This window comes from Osmerus mordax, chromosome 8 (assembly GCF_038355195.1).
Source record: "Osmerus mordax isolate fOsmMor3 chromosome 8, fOsmMor3.pri, whole genome shotgun sequence".
In the NCBI taxonomy this organism is placed as follows: Eukaryota; Metazoa; Chordata; class Actinopteri; order Osmeriformes; family Osmeridae; genus Osmerus; species Osmerus mordax.
Genome location: NC_090057.1, coordinates 10547191 through 10567449, shown reverse-complemented (window position 1 = coordinate 10567449; position 20259 = coordinate 10547191). Strand labels below are relative to the sequence as shown.

The following is a 20259-nucleotide window of genomic DNA, read 5'->3' as shown; positions in this document are numbered from 1 at the left end:
TCTCTCCTCCTGGAAAAAAAGACAACACAACCAGACCTTTAGGATGACTGACACCATATATGTACATAATAAACCTACACATCATTTCACAAGGGTTATTTGACCTTCTCCTGGCCTCCATCTTGCACCTTGCTTTTCTTCTCTGAGTTAATGGCATTCTTCCTCCCCAGACAGTCTCTCACTTTCTTCCAGAAGGACCTGTTGGTCATGGCCGGCGTTGCCTCCTCTTCCGGCTTCTCTGTGATGGTTGGTTCCAAGGATTCGGATCCCACCGACGGAGCCGAACGGGCCCGGTTCTTGGAGCCCTCCCTCGTCCCAGACGGACATGCCCCCTCCAGCTGGGGCAGCATTCTCTCCTCCAGGATAAGTTCTACACATCGGGGGTAGACGGCGAACGGCCAGGATGTGTCAATGGAGGATGACCGGCTGTGGCAGCGCTCAGCACAGTGGAGGGAGGCCTCCCTGGCTCCCCAGGCTGACTTGGGGATAGGCAGTGCTTCAGACGATGCAGCAGAGGTGCTGGGTGCCAGGGTATGGCCCACAGCAAGGCCTGTGACCTGGCTCATGTCCTGGATTGTCTCACCCACTTCCTCTGCCAAGGCTTCTGTAGGGACTGAGGCTCTTTTAATCCGTGATAGGCTTCTACAAGCCACAGCAAAGTTTGATAGATCATGAAAAGAGTCCTGGTTCTACCTCTTTCAGAATTCTCACTTACTTAAAATGAAATAACTGCGGCAGACATACATTGAACATAAATCAATGCATTCGTTTCCCAAGTTACCCAACGCTGAGTATAAAATGATCTAAATTACATGACTTATTTTGTGATGTAGCAGCTAGAAGATGTTTTGTGACATCTTGCGTCACAATCATTCAACGACGCAAATCCATTCTGAAGCAGAACTAGATTACGCTGCAACAATACGTTTTGCCGGTAGCTGGCGACTTCCACATAGGAAATTCTTCGGATTTGTCTTTCATATTAGCCTAGCTTCTTGTCCCACTTGACTTGGTGTAAAAAAAAAAAACGATAGGCTTTAAAAAAAATCATATTTCACGTATTGTTTAAAAAAATCATACAAAAACATGCATTGATGACGGATCAATATTCATAGATTCATGAATTAGATAGGGTCCTCACTTCATGATTGCCTGAAAATAATAATAATTGCCAGTCATAAATTTAAAAATACCAACAAAAATAATAACCGCCTTACCAACAATCATAAGCGCAATCATAAGTACGTGCAATAATTATAGGCTACTATAATTATTGTTATGGCAGACTAGCTAGTATAGTGAAATCCTTTTTATTATTATTATCGTAAATCGTATCTCAAGCAAGGTTTGGTCTTGGAGTGAACCATTACTGGACTTGTCAGTGCCAGGCTATCTTTCCGGTTTCGTACTCCCCGGTACTGTACTGGACTCACAAAGTCATAACGACAGCGAATTCCCCGGTAGAAACGTCGAAATAAGATTGAACTAGTATAGTTTATAGCGCAGTATTTCTCGCGCATAACTATTTGAACTTGAGGTTAAAGGGCAACCTGTATTTAGTGATGTATTAAAATTTGTAGGCTATTGCGGCGCTGCCCCCAAGAAGAATTGCCTTGTTTTCGCCTAGTTGAGCAGCGGGGAAATGTCAAGCTGAGGATTTGAAAACCCTGAACCCCCTGGGCCGTTTTGTAATGTTCGGTAAAGGCTACCATAATGGCAAACAAGGTATGATTACTTTTTTAATTTAGTGCTTTTTTCAGAAACTTCGCGATCTACTGAATTTGCGCTATTCGGTTTGACAAGGCGTAGAAGAGTCTGGAGTTGTAGTCTTACACTGTAGTCTTTTTATGCTCATAGTCTACAACTGCGTTGAAAAGATATGTTCTACGTTATTCTAACTTAAATTGCACGTGAATTCTTGACATTTAACGTTTACAAAGTATGCTTTGTAAAAACATGGAAAATATGTCTCATTAAAACGTGTCTTGTGACATTTTACTACCTTTCCAGTGCGGGTCATTTCTCCACGCAAGGAATTCTGGGAACTGCAGTTTCCAATATAAATAATTGGTGTAAACTGTGTTCAACAATTACGTTGATGTGTGTTATTTAATACTTTGATTCAATTCCTTCGTTCTACGTTCCTATACATATGGGCCATCTCTCTAAGAGCCTATAGCTATTATTTGCATTGCTAGTAGGCCTTCATGAGGCTTGAATGAAAACGTTTTACAATAAAAAAAGAGGATTGCATACCTAAATCCCTTAAATTTTGGGTGCCTGCATCAGTTCTCAACATTTTTCAATATTTTTTGTGGACATTTAAGTATTCTTTTATCCAAACCTTCATCCCTAACTTGCTGTGCTGATTTCTGTGTCTTGTAATGCAGCTTGTCAAGGATGGAGGTGAAAATCAGTCAATTGTCCAACAATCCTATCCCACTTATTACAATGCACTTATTGCATCATCATAGTATTCTAAGAATTGTTTTGTACATAAGGAAGTGCTCTGGGCTTGGAAAAGGCGATGTGAAATTAAGTGTCAAACTCGTCACACATCAGGTGTGTGACAGTGTACCAAGTCCCAAAGGAAGTTGGCCTAGTTTATGTTGACTGACTTCAGATTACATTAGATCAGACTAGATCATTTGTGATTCTGACATCCTCTAGTCTAGATTTCTCCCTTTCTCTCATTATTCTCTTTCTATCCCCTTCTTCCCACTTTCTCTTCATCTCCTTCTTTAGTTCCTGTTTGAAAGCCACCTCCTGACTCATGGGAGCAGCTAGCTAGGCTAATTCAAAAATAGACCTCTATTCACAGAGGCTAAGGCTAAATAGACAGACATTCCTTCTCACTGGCTAGCTACTATGCTAGAAGCATGGATGAGGCACTGTGCATTCTGCACTGTGCATTCTGCACTGTTCTGACTGGCTTATTTCTGGTATCACACCATCATTAGTTTGAAATTCAACCCTTTCTTTTGTCACTTGTAGCATATAAACACACTAAACAATAGAATACAAAACACTAAACATACATCCTACAATTTGACATAATCAAGCAGTAGGGATTGTTGTTTTGTGTTTACAATAATTTGACTTGAGGCTGTGAAAGGAAGAAATGTAGCCATAGGGTAAATACCCAGAAAAGGGAACGTTAGAATCTTTAAAATAAAGTTTCTCACATCCACCTCCAAAATGGTTCCAATTCAGTAGAATAAGCTGGTGGTCATTTCTAAAAGCCTCCATGATTAAGATGAAGAAGTGGTAACACAATGAGCACTCTCAGTTCCCTGTCTGTGGGCCAGGTGGCTGCAGGGGGGAGAGAGAAAGAGAGAGACGGAGAGAGAGACGGAGGGAGGCTACTTTACATTTGATGAGGGTTGCTCTGTGTTCCACTGCTCTGTCGCTCTATCTTTGGGTTTGGGACATGTAGCCTACTGTACTGTGGATTTGAATTGTGATTGTTGGGTCTGTTTGTATTGGGAGACGGGAGTCTTTGGGGTCGAGAGTGAGATTCCCTACTGTAATAACGCGGCGTGGCTCAGACATATAGGTGTTTATTCAGTACTGGTGCTGACTCAGCATGCCAACCCAGACCAGCTTGTTCAGCCTGTTTCAGATTAGCCCTCTTCATGCATAATTTTAACCATGTTTTCGCTTATAATATGCTTTTATTTGAAAAGGGACAGTGTACATTAATAAACATGTAAAAATGTAAATGCCCCGGAATTATCTAGATTAGCTCGTTTTCATCCGTTGTCCCTTGGCAGGGCAATTAAAATAAATAATAAAAACCAGACAGACATACAAGGTGAACAACAGTGTGACAAAACCGTGCAGTTAAGATAACCAATTGTTAAAATAAAAACAGACAGACATACAAGGTGTTAGACATAAAAATAAGTTACGGTGTGAATAATGCAGTGGCCTAATTATGGTTGCAGGTCTGGTTATTTTTTATCCATTTCTTAAGTTTGTTTTTGAACGCTGAAATACTGGCGCACTCCCTTACATCAGTAGGGAGGGTATTCCAGTAATTAGAGGCGCGTACTGAGAAGACTGTCTGTCCAAACGTACTGTGTCTATACTGTATAACACAGTCTCTCCTGGTGACTGCCCTAGTTGCCAAGCCATTGCCATCCTTCAGCTTTACAAACTCTTTTAACGGTGCAGGTGCCAGCCCATGTCATATTTAAAAAATGAGACAGGCATCCAAAAACTGTAAGAAACTGTCAAATTTGAATAAGCTATACTTTGTTGTTATATGGCAGTGGTGATAGCTGATAGGTTTCTGGTCTAGAGTTTTTAAGGTCTGCTTGTAGAGGGTCTCTGTTGTTTTCAGAGTTGTTGTACTTGCTTGTGTAACAGAACGAGATGTGAGAAAAGATCATGGCATGCAAAAAAGTTTGGCTGCCTCTGTAAGTACGGCCTTACATGTCTAAAATTAATGTTTTTTAAATGTTAAATTGGAATCTAAAATTATCCCCAGATATTTAAAATCAGATACAGTTGAGAGCTTTTCTCCTTCAATAAAGACATCAGGGGGCTGTGCATTTGATGATTTCTTGGAGAAGAACATACAGACTGTTGTATGTGTGTTCAAGTGTAGGGATGACGTTTTTAGCCAGTCAGAGACATGTACCAATGCTGCAGTTAGTTTAGTGGCAGCCTGTTTTTTGTTTTTTGCATGTGTATAAGGAACAGTGTCATCTGCATACATTTGAACATTAATAGATGGAGACACTGAGGGTGAAGCATTAATGTACATGCTAAACAGGAACGGCCCCAATACTGACGTGACGTGCGTGCGCGGCTGTGTGGTGTCTTCCCAGGCGCAGGTTCTGTATGACTTCACGGCTGAGGCCGGGAACAATGAGCTCACGGTGAGAGAAGGAGAGACTGTCACCATCACCAACCAGGTCAGTCACATGTCTGTTACACTCTCTCTCTCTCTCTCTCTCTCTCTATCTCTCTCTCTCCACTCTAGCCTTCTCTCTCTACGTATCTCTGCTTTAAACACAGAAACATATACATTTGTATCAATATGTTTTCTTAATTTTTTAAATGGAGATAACATGCACAATATCGCCATATCCCCGAATCGCATCGGACTCCTGCTTTCTCACTCTGTCGTCCTCCCTCTTTCCCGGGCCATTTGTCACCTGTCTGTCTCTCCAGCCGTACCCTCGACCTTGCCCTCAAACATGTCACACTCTTTCCCTTGATCCCACTCTCAACACCAAACCAGACGGTTCACATCAATACATTATTGTGTGAAAAGTCTAGTACGCTCCATAATGAAGTGACCAGTGCTGCTGACTCACCCATGCCTCTGTGGCCTTTTGTGAGGTTCCTGGTCTATAAAAGCCTCACATGATCACCGACCATAAAAGATGGGTCCTATTTTAAAGGAGGAACAATCGTGATGTCACCCACGGTTATCATCAGTTTGACGGGAGTTCAAAGGTCACTCCGTGTGCTTCCTGTACAAGTCTGTCATCGCGCCATACGATGGTGAAGGCCGCTTTCAGCGCCAGCCAATCCATCGTTCTCAATTGGTATTTGGCCCTGTTTCGTTTGCAGAGTATCGGAGGAGGCTGGATAGAAGCTCAGAACTCCAGAGGAGAGGTGGGACTGGTGCCAGAAGACTATATCGAGGTCAGGAAGGCAACTGCCAACTTTTGAATGTTGTTTCGTAACGCGCTAGCCCAGTGTGTTTGATGTGAGAGCCGAAATTAGAAGAGTGCCATCATTCATAGAAACCACACAGATGGATACCGGGGTGGTTTGAATCGAAAGCTTTTCGATCTTCGTTTTGCAGAGTTGTATGTGTATGCGTGTGTCTGTGTGTGTGCATGTCTGTGTGTGTAGTACTTCATTAAGGGAGGAATTCACTCTCTGGCCAGCTCACAGCCAACCAAGAGATGTGAGCTCAGGCTAGTCAATGGGAGGAGAAAAGAGATCTGCTAAACAGTTTAGGCTAAATCCAAACATATTCGGAGCTGAAACGGCTCTGGTGGGTGCGTGTGCGTATCATGACCTAAAGTTACCTCCACAGCTGCCCCAAGATGTTTTGCTTTTCTGACAGGACCTTAATATCCTCATAGACAGTCAATAACCACATGCTTTTTATTGAAAGCAGAAGGGCTTAATGTAAGACAGAGATCCCCCTGTCTTCAAAGCGCAGGCCACTGTCTTAATACTGCAATCTTCCTTCTGTGGATGAGGTTTACTAACGTATATTTCTGCCCCCCCCCCTCTCCCCCCCCCCCAGCTTGGTAAGCTTTCTTCAGGAGGAGGAAACGTAGGAAACGTAGGAAACGTAGGAAATGTTGGAAACGTAGCCGCTCCTGACTTGTCGTTCTTCGATGCGTTTGCCCCTGTAGCAGCCAACCCGACACCACAGGTAACAACACGCGCACACACACTTGCTCTGTTATGCATTCCAGCTCAAACAAATGTGAGCTGTCTTGCGTTGTTGTGTAACTGTTTCGTCATTGTATTTCAGACTATGTCTGTGTCCCAATAACGACTCCTAGTTTTCTCCCCTGATCTCTGCGTCCTTTTGAACCACTTATCTGAAAACAACATGGTAGAAATGATTTGACGAGAAGGGGCAAGCCCAGTGTAGCAGGTCATGACATGGTGTGTGTGTGTGTGTGCAAGCATGTGTGTGTATGTGTGCATAAATGGGTCACTCATAGCACACACACAACAGTGCACAGCTTGGTGACCACCTCCCGAAAGAATTGTGAATTTCAAAATTCAGAGGCGATCAAAGGAGAAGTGTGCAGACAAAAAGGACCCCAGTGGGATTCTTTTTGTCGTCCCATCCCTCTGATATGCAGAAGTGAAGGTCCACACACGCACACAATTTGACGCCACCTCAGTGTTTGCTACCAGGGTAACCCTTCACTTGCAGGCGCTTTGTGATGATGTCACCCTCTCCAACCCCTCCTCCCTCCTCCCCCCTCGATTAAGGTGGATGTTGGGGGTTTGAGCCCCCAGCCGGACACCCCTGACACCCCGGGCCCCCCCTCCTCCCTCTCCTCCCCTGACCAGGTAACCAACTCTGGGGTGGGCTACAGCATGTCTGCCCCCAGACCCCGGCCAAACTTCCCATATCCTTCCAATCTGCCTGTGCAAGTAACCCCCCTCTCCCCAAACCAGCAACCCTCCATCCTATCCCAGCCTGCGCACACGCATGATGTCCCACACGCCCTGTGATGTTCCAGCTCTCTCTTTCTCCCTCCACATTTTTCTTTCAAAACACACACACATACATATGCAGTTTATCGACCCCGTCACAGACCAATCAGTGAAAGCTCCACGCATGATCAGCACTATCGCTGGTTTATCATGCCCTCCTCCAAGCTGCCAATCAGCAAGAAGCCAATTATCACACAAGATATTATCACTTTGGATAAAAGCTAAATGAGTCAAATGTAATGATCCAATGAGTGATTTGATTAGTGAGCACGCTCTTGCATACAAGCTTTCACCACTGCATGATTGATCTACCCTTGTAGCGCCAAATGTTGTATGTATTACAAACGGTATGTACTTTCATGTATTACAAAACGTATTTAGCTCAGGGCATGTGTTCAAAATGAGGTCTGTATAAGCATTGTCATTCTGAGAGTACTAGGGAAGGCGGAAAGTAGGGTTGACCTGACCTGTCAGTACACAGTCTGCATGGGTTTAAATAGTTCTGTATGGATCTATATGGGTTTACATGGGTCTCTATAGGTCTACATGGGTCCGCATAGTCCATTGAGTAGGTGTGTTCAATATAGACTTGTCCTTCGCATCCATCAGAACACAGGAGCACGCAACCACACACACACACACACGTACGTACTATACACAAGGACAGACACTGCATGTTGTCCCTCGGCCTATGCATGGCGTGGTGGTAGTCTGGATATTGCTGCATGGTAACACGCCTCCACAGCGTCCCTGTCTGACCTCGCGTGTCTTCCCGGAGAGGTGCCCGTGTGTGAGGGGTCCTCTGTGGTCTTTGTGAAGCCGTTCCACTCTCAGACGCAGTGGATACCGTGACGCGGTGCACCCTACAGATTCCCCTTTGAATGAAATGTCGTCAGTGCTGAAGAGGAGACGTGGGGGCGCGAATGAGGATAGGATTCAATTGAATGTGTTGTTTGCATGGGGCGCAAGTTTACCGAGGGTTTTGTGTGACCGGATATTTGTGTAAACATTCAAGGTCCAAAGGTGTCTATGAACGTATCTATATTCTCTCTTTATCAAGCTCTATATATATATATATATGTCTCTCTCTTTATACCCCTTTCAGTACATCACCGAGGGGTGACGGCAGGAAACATTTCTTAATTGGCAAAAATGTTCCTCGGTCTTTCTCTCTCGTTCCCTCCATATCTCCCTCCTCCAGGCCAGCAATGGAAATGACCCCTGGTCCGTGTGGAACTCAGACGCTACTGGGGGCTCCTCCAACAACTGGGCGGCCAAGCCCGAGGGCACAGAGACGGGCAAGAATGTTGCAGCGAATCCCTGGAGCTCCGCTGCACAGGGCCACCCCCAGGCCTACCAAGGCCCAGGTAGCAGCTACTTTTACTGGGGACAACCAAGGGGATCGTGGGGCGGGTACAACTATGGGTGGCTGGCACTGGTATACTATGAATGTACATGGTTGTTATTTAAGTTCCTTATGGAGGTGCATATGCAAACTAGTCACAGGGATGAAATGACTAAAATAATCCTTTTTTTCCAGCCATCTATCCATACCCATACCTTATTGACTGTGCAGGTATTCAATTGCCTGCTGCAACTGTGTCCCTGATTGTGCGAGTATTTATTAGGTTGATTAGATTAACGTTGGAAAATATTTATCACGTGGTTAGAATGTCTACCAGCATGGATATTATAGTGTGTAGGAAGTGGGAAGCTTGTGTGTTTGTGTGTGTTTGTTCCATAATCGTTAGTATGTAAATTGTTCTGGCATGATATTTCCACTGAGGGAAAGTTTAATGGGGTCCCTGTGTAAACATGTGTTTTTTCACTTTCTTAATGTCTTTGCACTGCAAAAGAGCTTTTCCATCTTGGATTAATCCTAGAATTGTAGTCGGCTGGTGACAATAGATCTAACAGTAATGCGAACGTCAAAAATAATCTTATATTTTAACATAATTCATTAATTCATTATCGAGTGATGATCTAACTCTGATATGCTTTCGGATCAAGACCTTGTGTGTTGTTGGACCGATTGATACAAGTCGTGGCTTGCCTTACTTGCATAATACTGTAGCTTTCTGTGAATTCAAAAGAGTATTTTGGCTACAATGCCAGTTGAGTGTGTCTGAAGACTTGTTGTGTTGTGTGTGTGCACTTCTCATGAACGTTCTCGCTCTTCTTGCTTGTCTGCGTGTTGATACTTGTTTGTGTCGGCTGCGTAACTCACGTGTGTGTGCGCGTGTGTGTGACTGACTAGGCGCTGACGACGATGAGTGGGATGACGAGTGGGATGATGTCAAGTCGTCGGGAGGCTACGCTGAGTCTGAGGGGGGGGAGGGGGGGGCCCTTCAGAGAGGCGGGGCTGGAAGCTCTTCCATGAAAATCTCCCTCAACAAGTAAGACGAGGCGGACTCATCCTCATCTTTACACTCACCATTCATACATATCGCTTTATCCGAGGGTCTGAATACTAAGGCTGTATACTTGTCTGATGAGATGACAAACTATTGATTCCTAGAGTGATTGCTAAGCAGTTTTGTTTAGGCTCCCTTTTTGGAACTAGCTCTCTGACTTCGCCAAACGTGTGATCCTCTCCGAGCAGGTTCCCCGGTTTCTCCAAGTCCGGCCCTGAGCTGTTCCTCCTCTGCAAGCAGCTGGTCAAGGGCAAAGACAAGCTTCCCATCTATGTACGCTGGTCATCCATCTCTGCCTGTATTCTTAACAAGGGTTTGAACGGACTAATCTTCAGGACTATCTTCAGGATGTCCTATCTTGATAGTGGCATGTTGGGTATTTGTAGGTTATACTTCGTAACATAACTGCACGTCATTGGCAGTCCTGTCTCCATCTCATTAGGTTACCGCTAACAGCTAGTTACTGTTTCTGTGTCTGATGAAGGGTTTCTAGTAATGTCTCATGTTTGTCAGATGGGGGAGGTGGGTCCAGTGTGGGCGTACCCTGAGTCTCAGTTGGACTGTGTGGTGGCCGACCCCAAGAAGGGAACCAAGCTGTACGGACTGAAGAGCTACATCGAGTACCAGGTCACACCCAATGTGAGTCTGGCTCTCAAGTAGAGGCCTTCTGACTTCCAGTTAAATCCATGTGTTTCCTACCTAGGGACAGTCAGGAGCAAATTGACATTGTAGCTCATACACTCCACGGGCCATATATGACTTGTGGCGATTGGCTTACAGACCACAAACAGACCCGTCAATCACAGATACAAGCACTTTGATTGGCTGTACGAGAGGCTCCTGGACAAGTTTGGTTCGGCGATCCCCATTCCCTCACTACCGGACAAGCAGGTGACAGGTGAGCTCCGGGTCTCTTGACAACCTCTTCTCTCTTATCCAAAGAGATGGTACCAGATACCCGCCATTCCCGAAAGGAGAAAAGAAAGTGGTAACATGTAACCTCCCCCCGCGCCCCCCAGGTCGCTTTGATGAGGAGTTCATTAAGATGCGCATGGAGAGGTTGCAGGGCTGGATGATCAGGATGTGTCGACACCCCGTGGTCTCCAACAGCGACGTCTTCCAGCTCTTCCTCAACTACAAGGACGAGAAGGTCAGCAGCCGGGATCAGAGACCGACGTCTCTTGAGATCCCATTGGCTGTTAGTGAGCATCGTTTCCGTTGCAGGACTGGAAAACGGGGAAGAGAAAAGCAGAGAAGGACGAGGTGGTGGGAGTGATGATCTTCTCCACGATAGAACCCGAAGCCCCCGACCTGGACCCCATCGAAGTGTGAGTGACATCACATCCTGTCCTGACCCGTGGCTGATGTGCAGAAGGACCTGGAAGTCTGTCTCAACCGTGGAGCGGTGGCACGAGTCGCCGTGTTGCGTGGTTTTTGAACGGTGTGTTTGTATTTGTCTGTCCTTCCAGGGAGCAGAAGTGCGAGCTGTTCAGCAGGTTCACCAGAGCCATGGACGACGGCGTGAAGGAGATCCTCACCGTGGGCCAAGAGCACTGGAAGAGATGCACAGGACGTATGTACCGGCACAGAAACCGCTACATAACTGCTATAACATACTTTCACAATGCTGTGGAAAGTTGTAGGTCTTGGTGTAATGGATGTTCTTCTCTCTAGCTTTGCCAAAGGAGTACCAGCGCATTGGCAAGGCCTTCCAAAATCTCTCCTTGGTGTTTACGAGCAGTGGATACCAAGGTACTGGAGCACACCCATATCATATTTATAAATGCATTCATATTAAAGCCCATGCTAGGAGAGTTGGATGTTCTGGAACATTCTGTGTTCTCATCAAGTATTAACCAAGAAATGGTTGATAAGAAGGTGATTAGATCTTTGAGGGTTTTGGGTTGGTTTAGGCGCAGTCCTATGGGCATAATTTGAAGCCCCTGTGACATTGCTTGTAAAAAGGGCTTTGCAAAGGCATTTTGATTTTGATCTCTGGTGCTTTTTGTGTTCAGGAGAGGCTACCCTGACCGACGCCATGACGGCAGCAGGAAAGACCTACGAGGAGATCGCTCAGATGGTGGCAGAGCAGGTAGACGGACACGCCGGTCTCTCTTAGTCCCCCTCTCTCCTTCCGCTGCCTCCCCCCCCCCCCCCCCCTGTATGTTGCTTTGATTAAAGCATCTGGTAAATTATTACATTACATTGTTTATATGCAAGGTTTGACCTTGTTTGACTCTGAGCCTGTTGCAAGCTAGTGTGTTGGGAAAAGTGACCATTAAAGAAAACGGTAGTATACTCTATTTCCAGTGATAGGTCTATGCCCTGTTTTCCTCAGAGCTCTGCTCCAACATAATTTGGGGAATATATAGCCGCCTTAATGAATTTTATATAAGGTTTGACTTGGTCTCTATGGCTTGTACTAAAATCCAACCTCGGCCCTCTCTTTGATGTCTAAGCAGCGTCCTCATGGAGGAATCATCTGGTAAGCATGTGTCTTGCTCCAGAGCCCCCCCCGCTCTCCCTCTAGGATTGACAGGCCTTTAGCTTTAAGCTTTTAAAAGCAGCCATGTGATTGGCTAGGATTCATGCATTCAGTCATACCAAGCCCTACATTTCTGTGTTGTTTATCTATCTTCCGCTTTTCATCTGAATCCTTCCATATTTGACTGAATTCATTGGCTACTAGTTAGTAGTTACAGAGTTAGGAGGGATTTTAGCAGACTGTCTGGTCAGGCAGTTTGTTTGGTCACTCATTTGATCTTGGATGTCAGACAAAGAACATGAGGTACGCAGTATGTTCGATTCTCTGATATGTGTGTAATTTTCTATGCCATCTGAAATGTTTTATTTAAACAACTTAGTTTAGATTTATTTGCTTCAACCAAGTCAATTTCAAGACAAAATCTATGAGTTACTGCTCTTTCCAACATCCATTATAATCTAAACAAAAAGTTAATAGAGAGAAAAGGGATGGTCTTAGTATAATCTCTCACCTTTGACCTTTCCTAATATATGGTTCAACCTCACCGGGACTGGTACAGCCACTACGGTATATATCTGGTCATATTAAACCTAAGGCATTTATTAATACAAAATATTAATGCTGCAGATTTTAATTTTCTGGGTCATTCGAAGCCCCATACTTATATTTAATATTTAACCCTTGTGTTATCTTCGGGTCATTCTGACCCATCAGTCATTGTGACCCACCGTCATATTGCGACAACTTTATCGCATACAAAAACAAAGTGAAGCATTTTCTTTTAACCGTCGGGCTGTCTCAGACCCCCCACATTGCGAAGGTTAAAAGAAAATGCTATTTATTTGTTTTTGTATTGGGTAAAATTGGGTAAACACAACGATGGTTCGTTGTGAACCTTTGGGTCATGTGACCCGAAGGCAGCACAAGGGTTAACATAATGTTCTGAGGTTTGAATTTGAAGTTATTATGACCTCAGGACAATAAGAGGGTTTAGGGCGTTCGCTACCTGTCTATCGGCTCTGTGTCATGTCTAACTAGTGTGTGTGTTCTCCCCGTCCAGCCCAGGAAAGACCTGCACTTCCTCATGGAGACGAACAACGAGTACAAGGGCCTCCTGGGATGTTTCCCCGACACCATAGGAGTACACAAGGTAGGGGACATGAGGCTGGAACAAAGGGATAGCCCCAAAGGACACACCATCGGAGGTTTTCAAACGTTTTCATTGATTTGGATCAAATGCCCCATGTAGCTTTACGCATGCTGTGTCCCTACCAGGCTGCCATAGAGAAGGTGAAGGAGGGAGACAAGCTGGTGGCCACGAGCAAAATCACCCATCCGGAGAAAGTGACCATGTCTAAACGTGTTAGCACCATGTCCTATGCACTACAAGGTAGCAAAGAGCTATGTCCAAATGAAGACCCGGGTCAAATTAGCTATATACTAAATGTAGTCATGAATTTAAAAAGAAATCTTCATGTGTTTTCATTTTAGATATATTATGCCTTAAAGGATGATTTCAATGTTTTACAAACGTATAGAAACTTGTGTGCTAAACAGGGGGTGTTAAAATATGCTTTGTGGCAGTCTTTTAAGTTTACTTCCTGGTTTCTCTCAGCTGAGATGAACCACTTCCATAGCAACCGTATCTACGACTACAACAGGGTGATGCAGCAGTACTTGGAGGAGCAAGTGAAGTTCTACGAGACGGTAAGAAGACAGACACACCAAATACATATTACACGCACACACACTCAAAACTACTCACACTTTCAGTGTGGCAGGGTATTGAATGGCATTCTCTCACTCAAGGTATTCTTTGGAGTGCATCCCATAATATGTATGGATAGATATATACTATCCATCCCATAGTGTTACCATATCATCCCATAACATCTTACATCTTACACAGGAAGTTCTGTTGTGGTTCTTGTTGTCCACAGATTGCTGAGAAGCTGAGGCAAGCTCACAGTCAGTTTACCACCATGTAAGCCTCCCCTGGGACACACATGCTGCCCCTCCCAGCTCCAGCCATCCAACACTTCTCTCTATCTCTCTATCTCTCCCTACCCCCCCCCACACACACCCCACCCCACCCCCTTCGCTTTGTCCAGTAGATGTACCATGTCTCCCATTAATTAACTGCCATTGCAAGCTCTTATAAACAGTGTGTAACTGTTTATGTTGTCTAAAGTAAACAGTGTCCAAACAGTTGAAGGGGAGACTAGTGTTAGTCAGCAGGGCCTGGGGCTCTGAGACGGTCCCACCGCAGACCTCATTCTGGAGCGCGAGCCACTTCCTATGTGAGTCAGTGTGCCAAAGCTCAACCAGGACGTCCGCCTGGGTGCTGCCTATCGTACTGCCCTCAGACTGCTTCATGACATGGACCTCGTGCCCGTGTCTCCACAGGAAATGAATAGGTTAAAGAATGGAAACGATAAGCATTCGGTCATTTACAAGCCTTAAGAGAGAGAGGCTGTGTGTGTCCAAGCCCCTTTGCCTGTTAGTGTGTCTGAGCACTGCTGGCAGTGACCTCCCTCCGTTTCCTCTTTACTTCCTGAATCGCTTACAGGAAGCTCCACCCACTTCCTGTCAATGTGCCTTGTCCCTTTTCTGAGCAAAATGGAACTGCACGCTTTGCTTGTTTTCCCCACATCCTGTACTCGATGACGCATCACTTTGCTATTGAAGACAGAAAAGCCAAAGGCAGACTTCTGCTTGTGAATAGTAGGAAACAATGAGGTATTTGAGCTAGCATGCTTTCCAATATTGAAGCCAAAACGTCAGCGAAACCAACGCCTACCACACAACCAGTGCCAAACACAATGGCTCCATCCCAATACTTGAACGCAACCGTGTCTTTTCCTCTCCTTCCCTCCCGCGCCACACAGAGAGCACTGGTACTTTCAGCGGCGTTTTACATGTCAGCACTTAGGAAGGAAAGGAAGACAGGAAGAGAGTGCCGTTCAGATCGTTGGGTTTGGGTCCATGTTTTCAACCAGGTTTTTCTGCCAGCTTTGCTTTGCTTCCTCCTGTCCTATCACCGTGCAATCTTCAATCATTCTCTAATCTCTCCCTTTTCATGTCACATTGTAAACACAAAATATACATTATATATATATATTCTTTTGGATGCATGTGCTTTTGGTTGTTGAGATAATATTTTATGTATAGAAATATTTGCAATATATTTGTCACCCTGAAAAAGGAAAGAAATTCTTTTTGATTGAATAAACTCTGATTTATACTCTATTCTGGCCAGTTTCAGTTTTTCTTGTGTCTGTTTATGTGAGAAAGTAAGCAGAAAGAGATGAATCATGTCCTGTGCTATCAGTATATTTCAGAGGTCATCACACACACACACACAGCAGTCCATTTTCCTCCCTCATATCGCGCTGTGGAGACAGAGAGGAGAGAGAACGACTTGACTCTGTGCAGCGTCAAAGAGCGTGTTTGTGCCTAGTGTGTGTGTTTGGGTGGGGTGGGGGGGGGTCAGATGGAATGAAAGAGTCTTTTCACGCGAGACACCCAACTCTGACGGAATTCAACGGCTGCTGGATCTGATGTGTGCACACAAACATTACTCATACATAGACGACCCCTGTGTTCTATTTATCTATCCATGTCCCTGATGTGCGCTTGTCCACTTCCATTTGTCAATTTGTAAACCATAGAGTCAGTCCGGTCATGCTGACATCAGTCTTATTCATCTAAATATATAGAAGGAGGGGATGAGGAGGGCATATGCCAACATAGTCTCAAACTATGTTGGCCTTTCTGGTGAGAATCTGGTGTATGTGGGGGTGAATTTCTCTGTACAGCATTAGTGCTGTATGTGGGGGTGAATTTCTCTCTACAGCATTAGTGCTGTATGTAGGGGTGAATTTCTCTCTCTCCAGCATCAGTCTGTTAGATTGGCAGTGTTCTGTGATTATGGTAAAGAACTGTGGAATGTTGAGAACAGTACATGACCTGTTGCATATGAGCAAGGTCACATGCCTCAAAGACTTTGCAGTGGTGGTTTGCTTCACGGACTAGAGTGGTGAATTCCCTTCCATACAGTAAGTTTGCTCAAATTCGATACCTACAAATATCAATAGTACATACAGTACTTGTTCAAAAATGCATTCTGGCCATACATCTGACCATATCATTTATTGAAAAGAATATACACACACGATCAAAGATCCACCCACACTATAAACATATAAAGTAACATTATAAATATACACTATATACATTGATTTATATATATGCGGTACTGTATGTACGCAGTATACATACAGTGCAGTATGCATGGTGGCCACAGTATTAAGGATGTAATGTCTTGTAAAGAAAGGAATGACCTGGAAGTCAAATCACTAGTTGTCCGGTTTTCTGTTTCCTCCAACCTGAACTCTCAGGACGTGGATGCCCTGTCTCCTTGTCATGGTGCAGGTCCTAAGCTCTCCAAACCTGGCAACCCCCAAACTATAACATCTTATCAAACCATTTGAGCCACAGGCTGCTGCCGTCATGGTCACATGGCTTCCCGTCGCTCAGGGCGACATGCGGGGTCGGAACGTGCGCGGGCGGATCATCATGCTGACTTTGCGGAGGGAGTAGTAATCGGAATCCTTCCAGGAATACCACACGATGCCATCAGGACCCAGCGGACTCTGCCCTTTAGGAGAATACCTGCCCCCCTGCAGGGGAACACACACAGTTAAAAGGAGGACAACTGCCAGTCAACTGGTGGGTGTCCTCTAATGAAGTGTGCGTGTGTGTGTGTGTGAGAGAGAGAGAGAGAGAGAGAGAGAGAGAGAGAGAGAGAGAGAGAGTGTTTGTCTGTGTGAGAGAGTAAGTGAATGAATGTGTGTTTGTGCGAGAGACAAAGTGAGTTTGTATGTTTGTGAGAGAGCCACATAGAGTGTGAATGTGTGTGTCTGTGAGGGAGAGAGAAAGCGAGAGTGTGTGTGAGAGAGAGAGAGAGAGAGAGAGAGAGAGAGAGGTGGGGCTTACTTACCCTGTAGTAGACACCGTTGAGGTTGGCGTAGAAGCATTGGTTGTACCACCAGCCCCCATGGGAGATCTCAGCACAGATGTTGCCAGTGTCTGGGGTGCTGAAGCCTTGCTTGTCATGGTACCAGCTGAATGAGTCCTCAGCAGTACCGCTGTATCCAGACACGTGGAGCCTGTACTGGCTCTCCTCTCCATCCACACTGAACACACACACACACACACATGGAATATGTCATCATCGATAACACAACCTAAGAAGGAATTAAATCAGAGAACTATGATTCCACAGTGGCGTGTCTAGTATGAAGCAGTGGGTGTCTATTAGGACTGTCAATTTTCCAAGCCTCCCTTCCTCCTCCCTGTGCTGTATCCCACAAAGTCTCAGCGGCTAGTCGGTGTGTGCCGCACATCACCAGCCTACACCGCTGTCCCGTGGGCTCATCTACAAGTAACCCACCTGAAGCTCTGGTAGACCGCGTGCTTGTGTTTGCTGCTCCAGTCCTCCAGGTCCACCCGCAGGCTGTACTCCCCCTGCGCCGTCAGGTGGTGGATGTGCTCCAGACCCAGCCAGAACTCGGAGAGCAGGTCCCCGAAGCCCTCCTTGTAGTCCCTCCAGCTGCGGTCGAAGCTCACCGTGCCGTCCACGCGCTTCTGGATCACCGACCAGCCTCCTCCTGACGACCAAGGACGCGTGAAGGACGGGGTTCTCTGTGTGTGTGTGTGTGTGTGTGTGTGCGTGCGTGTCTCACCCTCTGTTTCCATGTCACAGTACACCTCCACGGGCATGGCTCCGAGGGAAGGCACCACGGTGTAGAGACCAGAACGTCTCACTCCGTTCTGGTAGACAGAAGCACAGTCGATGGGACAGCTCCTCACATGCTGGACCTCTGAGGGAGGAGACAGGGAGCACACGTTGGGGACAGAGTGGAGAGGACCCAAACACTATCGACTGGACTACAATAGAATACTGGAGTGGCTAAGAATACAATCGACTGGACTACAATAGAATACTGGAGTGGCTAAGAATACAATCGACTGGACTACAATAGAATACTGGAATGGCTAAGAATACAATCGACTGGACTACAATAGAATATAGTGTGTGTGTTGAGTGGATGAGAATATCATTGTTGAGTTGTCTCCCTCTGTTGGAGAGTTGGCGACATAGACGCGTGAATGAGGAAAACGTGCTTTAAGACGATGCAAACGGGTGTGTATATGTATGCATGTGTGTGCGTGTGTGTGTGTGTACCAGGGTGCAGGGCCTCCTCCGCAGACATCTGGGGGCTGGTGTGGACTACGTTGATCATACAGCCAGGATTCCTGCGGACTCTTTCCACCAACTGGGTCAGGTTCTGGATCTGGGTCTGTTCAGAGACATCACGGTATGACTGAGATGCAGCAACGAGCGGCTCATAATTGCGTGTGTATGTGTGTGTTAAAGAGTGTACCTGCATATCAGAGATGAGAGTGCCCTGTATGTGCAGTAGCGTGGTGGCTTCTGCATAGTGGACCTCCAACTCATGGAAGCGCTGCTCCAAAGAAGAATTCATACGGTTTTTCTCCTCACTCTGACACACACACACGTAGAGGGGAAACCGCATGTGTTTAGTCATGTATATGTACATGGGAAACATGTATGAACATGTTATTCGTTCAACATCCTGGGAAGATCAACAAGCAGCCAGACATCAGGTCAGACTGGGCAAGTGCTCATCAAATCCTGGTCTTACTTCAGCTCATATCCTTGACTTCCACCATTCCAGACTCAGCACAGCAGTTCTATTTCCAGACGATATCCCCATCCCAGACTCTCCCTCCAGCCATGCCCTCCTGCTTCATCACCACACTATCCCCTGACCTGTCCCTATCCCACTCATACTGTACTGTATACCAGCCCTGACTCTACTCTATCCTCATCATACGTATACAGCCCCAGCCCCAGCTCCATCCCCAGCCTCAGCCCCAGCCTCAGCCCCAGCCTCAGCCCCAGCCTCAGCCCCAGCCTCAGCCCCCAGGCTTACAGTCACAGGCCCACAAGGATGCACGTGGTGAGGCAGGATAATCCAGTTAGTTAGCTGCCCAGGACCAAGGTCACATAAGGAGGGAAACCTTCCAGGCAACAGAACAGGTGTTTGCGTGGTGGTAGATGTGGCAGTGTGTGTGTGTGTGTGCGTGTGTGTGTGTGTGTGTGCGTGTGTGTGTGTGTGTGGCTGTGGCTGTGGCAGTGTGTGTGGCAACCTGTAAGGTTCGGTCCCTCAGTGAAGCCCTTTTAGAACACACCGATTTGTGCCAACTTGGCTCATGAAGATCCAGTCTAACAATCTACTGTAGAACACTAGCATACCAGTCAAAAGTTCTAGAAACCAACTAATTTCTCTCGAATCCGATCCTCCTCAACTCGGGGCCGATCCTTTTGTAATTGCACTACCACAAACCAATCTGACACCCTTTCCTTTCAGTGTTCCAGAACACCACACACTGGTCTCTGTAGAACCCCACCTGTAATTCCAGAAGCTTGACACGGTGCCTGTGATTCCTCAGCTCCTCCTGGAGCTCTGAGATGGTCTCCCTCAGAGACAGAATCTGCTGCTTCCTCTCCTCGTTCTCGTGCAGCCAATAGGAGACCTCGTCCGTGCAGCGGAACATGTCGGGGCACTTCTGGTCGTCCAGCTGTGGCAGGGTGGCAACCAGCTGACACATCCCATTCTCCATCACCTGGTTGCTGTAATCCCCACACTGAGTCCCCCCGCCGGTATGCCTATTGGTAGAGTCCGGCTCTTCTCCACAGACCTCCAGGACTAGGATGACACATAGAGCGAACCACCAGGCCAGATGAGGAGGGGTTTGCTGGAAGGCCATTTTTCCCTGTCTTGCTGAGATTAGGCAGTGAGAGGGGTCTGTGTGAATGTGGGGAGCGTCTTCTGTGCTGTGCAGTGCTCAGCTCTCGGTCTCTGCATGAACCACTATAAAGACATTATGTAGAATTACATGTAAACAACACTAATTGCAGTATAAAAGGTAAGCCTCTGTAAATAAATAAATAAAAAACAGTTTCATTAAGGGGTTTGAACTTAAAGAGAAAAGCTTAACCATAACTTTCTGGCTCCAGAATAGTGGAGTCCATAACATGACTGAGCTGGCAGACAT

At 46.0% G+C, this 20259-nt stretch overlaps 2 protein-coding genes across 8 annotated transcripts; one reads left to right on the top strand and one right to left on the bottom strand.

Moving 5' to 3' along the window:
- Positions 1-1419: 1419 nt before the first annotated feature.
- On the top strand, positions 1420-15358 carry snx9b (sorting nexin 9b). 7 transcript variants are annotated; one of them, XM_067242076.1, is made up of 20 exons: positions 1420-1725; positions 4836-4922; positions 5587-5661; positions 6278-6409; positions 6985-7065; positions 8414-8579; positions 8753-8788; positions 9470-9608; positions 9815-9899; positions 10140-10265; positions 10407-10524; positions 10646-10776; positions 10851-10954; positions 11096-11199; positions 11301-11378; positions 11642-11718; positions 13172-13261; positions 13387-13501; positions 13727-13818; positions 14052-15358. In XM_067242076.1, exons 1-20 carry the CDS (start codon positions 1714-1716, stop codon positions 14097-14099), a joined length of 1896 nt encoding a protein of 631 aa, XP_067098177.1. In that variant the 5' UTR covers positions 1420-1713; the 3' UTR covers positions 14100-15358. The 7 variants fall into 7 exon arrangements, with proteins under 7 accessions (XP_067098177.1, XP_067098176.1, XP_067098180.1 ...); XM_067242075.1 differs by having other exon boundaries at positions 9812-9899; XM_067242079.1 differs by lacking the exon at positions 6985-7065.
- Positions 15359-16646: 1288 nt separating this feature from the next.
- si:ch211-203k16.3 (angiopoietin-related protein 7) lies at positions 16647-19971 on the bottom strand. The gene is made up of 7 exons (XM_067241763.1): positions 19612-19971; positions 18561-18680; positions 18362-18476; positions 17859-17996; positions 17567-17783; positions 17114-17309; positions 16647-16793 (listed from the first exon to the last, which is right to left on the bottom strand). Exons 1-7 carry the CDS (start codon positions 19969-19971, stop codon positions 16647-16649), a joined length of 1293 nt encoding a protein of 430 aa, XP_067097864.1.
- Between the last annotated feature and the right edge of the window lie 288 nt (positions 19972-20259).

What these genes read in the sequence shown, in the direction of transcription:
- snx9b (XM_067242075.1), top strand. An exon ending in CCCTCTCCTCCCCTGACCAG is followed by an intron (nt 7,066 to 8,413) that starts GTAACCAACTCT and finishes TCCCTCCTCCAG; the next exon opens with GCCAGCAATGGAAATGACCC. An exon ending in ACCGGACAAGCAGGTGACAG is followed by an intron (nt 10,525 to 10,645) that starts GTGAGCTCCGGG and finishes CGCGCCCCCCAG; the next exon opens with GTCGCTTTGATGAGGAGTTC.
- si:ch211-203k16.3 (XM_067241763.1), bottom strand. Translation starts at nt 19,971, where the DNA reads ATGGCCTTCCAGCAAACCCCTCCTCATCTGGCCTGGTGGTTCGCTCTA. An exon ending in CTGTGACATGGAAACAGAGG is followed by an intron (nt 17,784 to 17,858) that starts GTGAGACACGCA and finishes CTTGGTCGTCAG; the next exon opens with GAGGAGGCTGGTCGGTGATC. An exon ending in TCAACGGTGTCTACTACAGG is followed by an intron (nt 16,794 to 17,113) that starts GTAAGTAAGCCC and finishes GTTCCCCTGCAG; the next exon opens with GGGGGCAGGTATTCTCCTAA.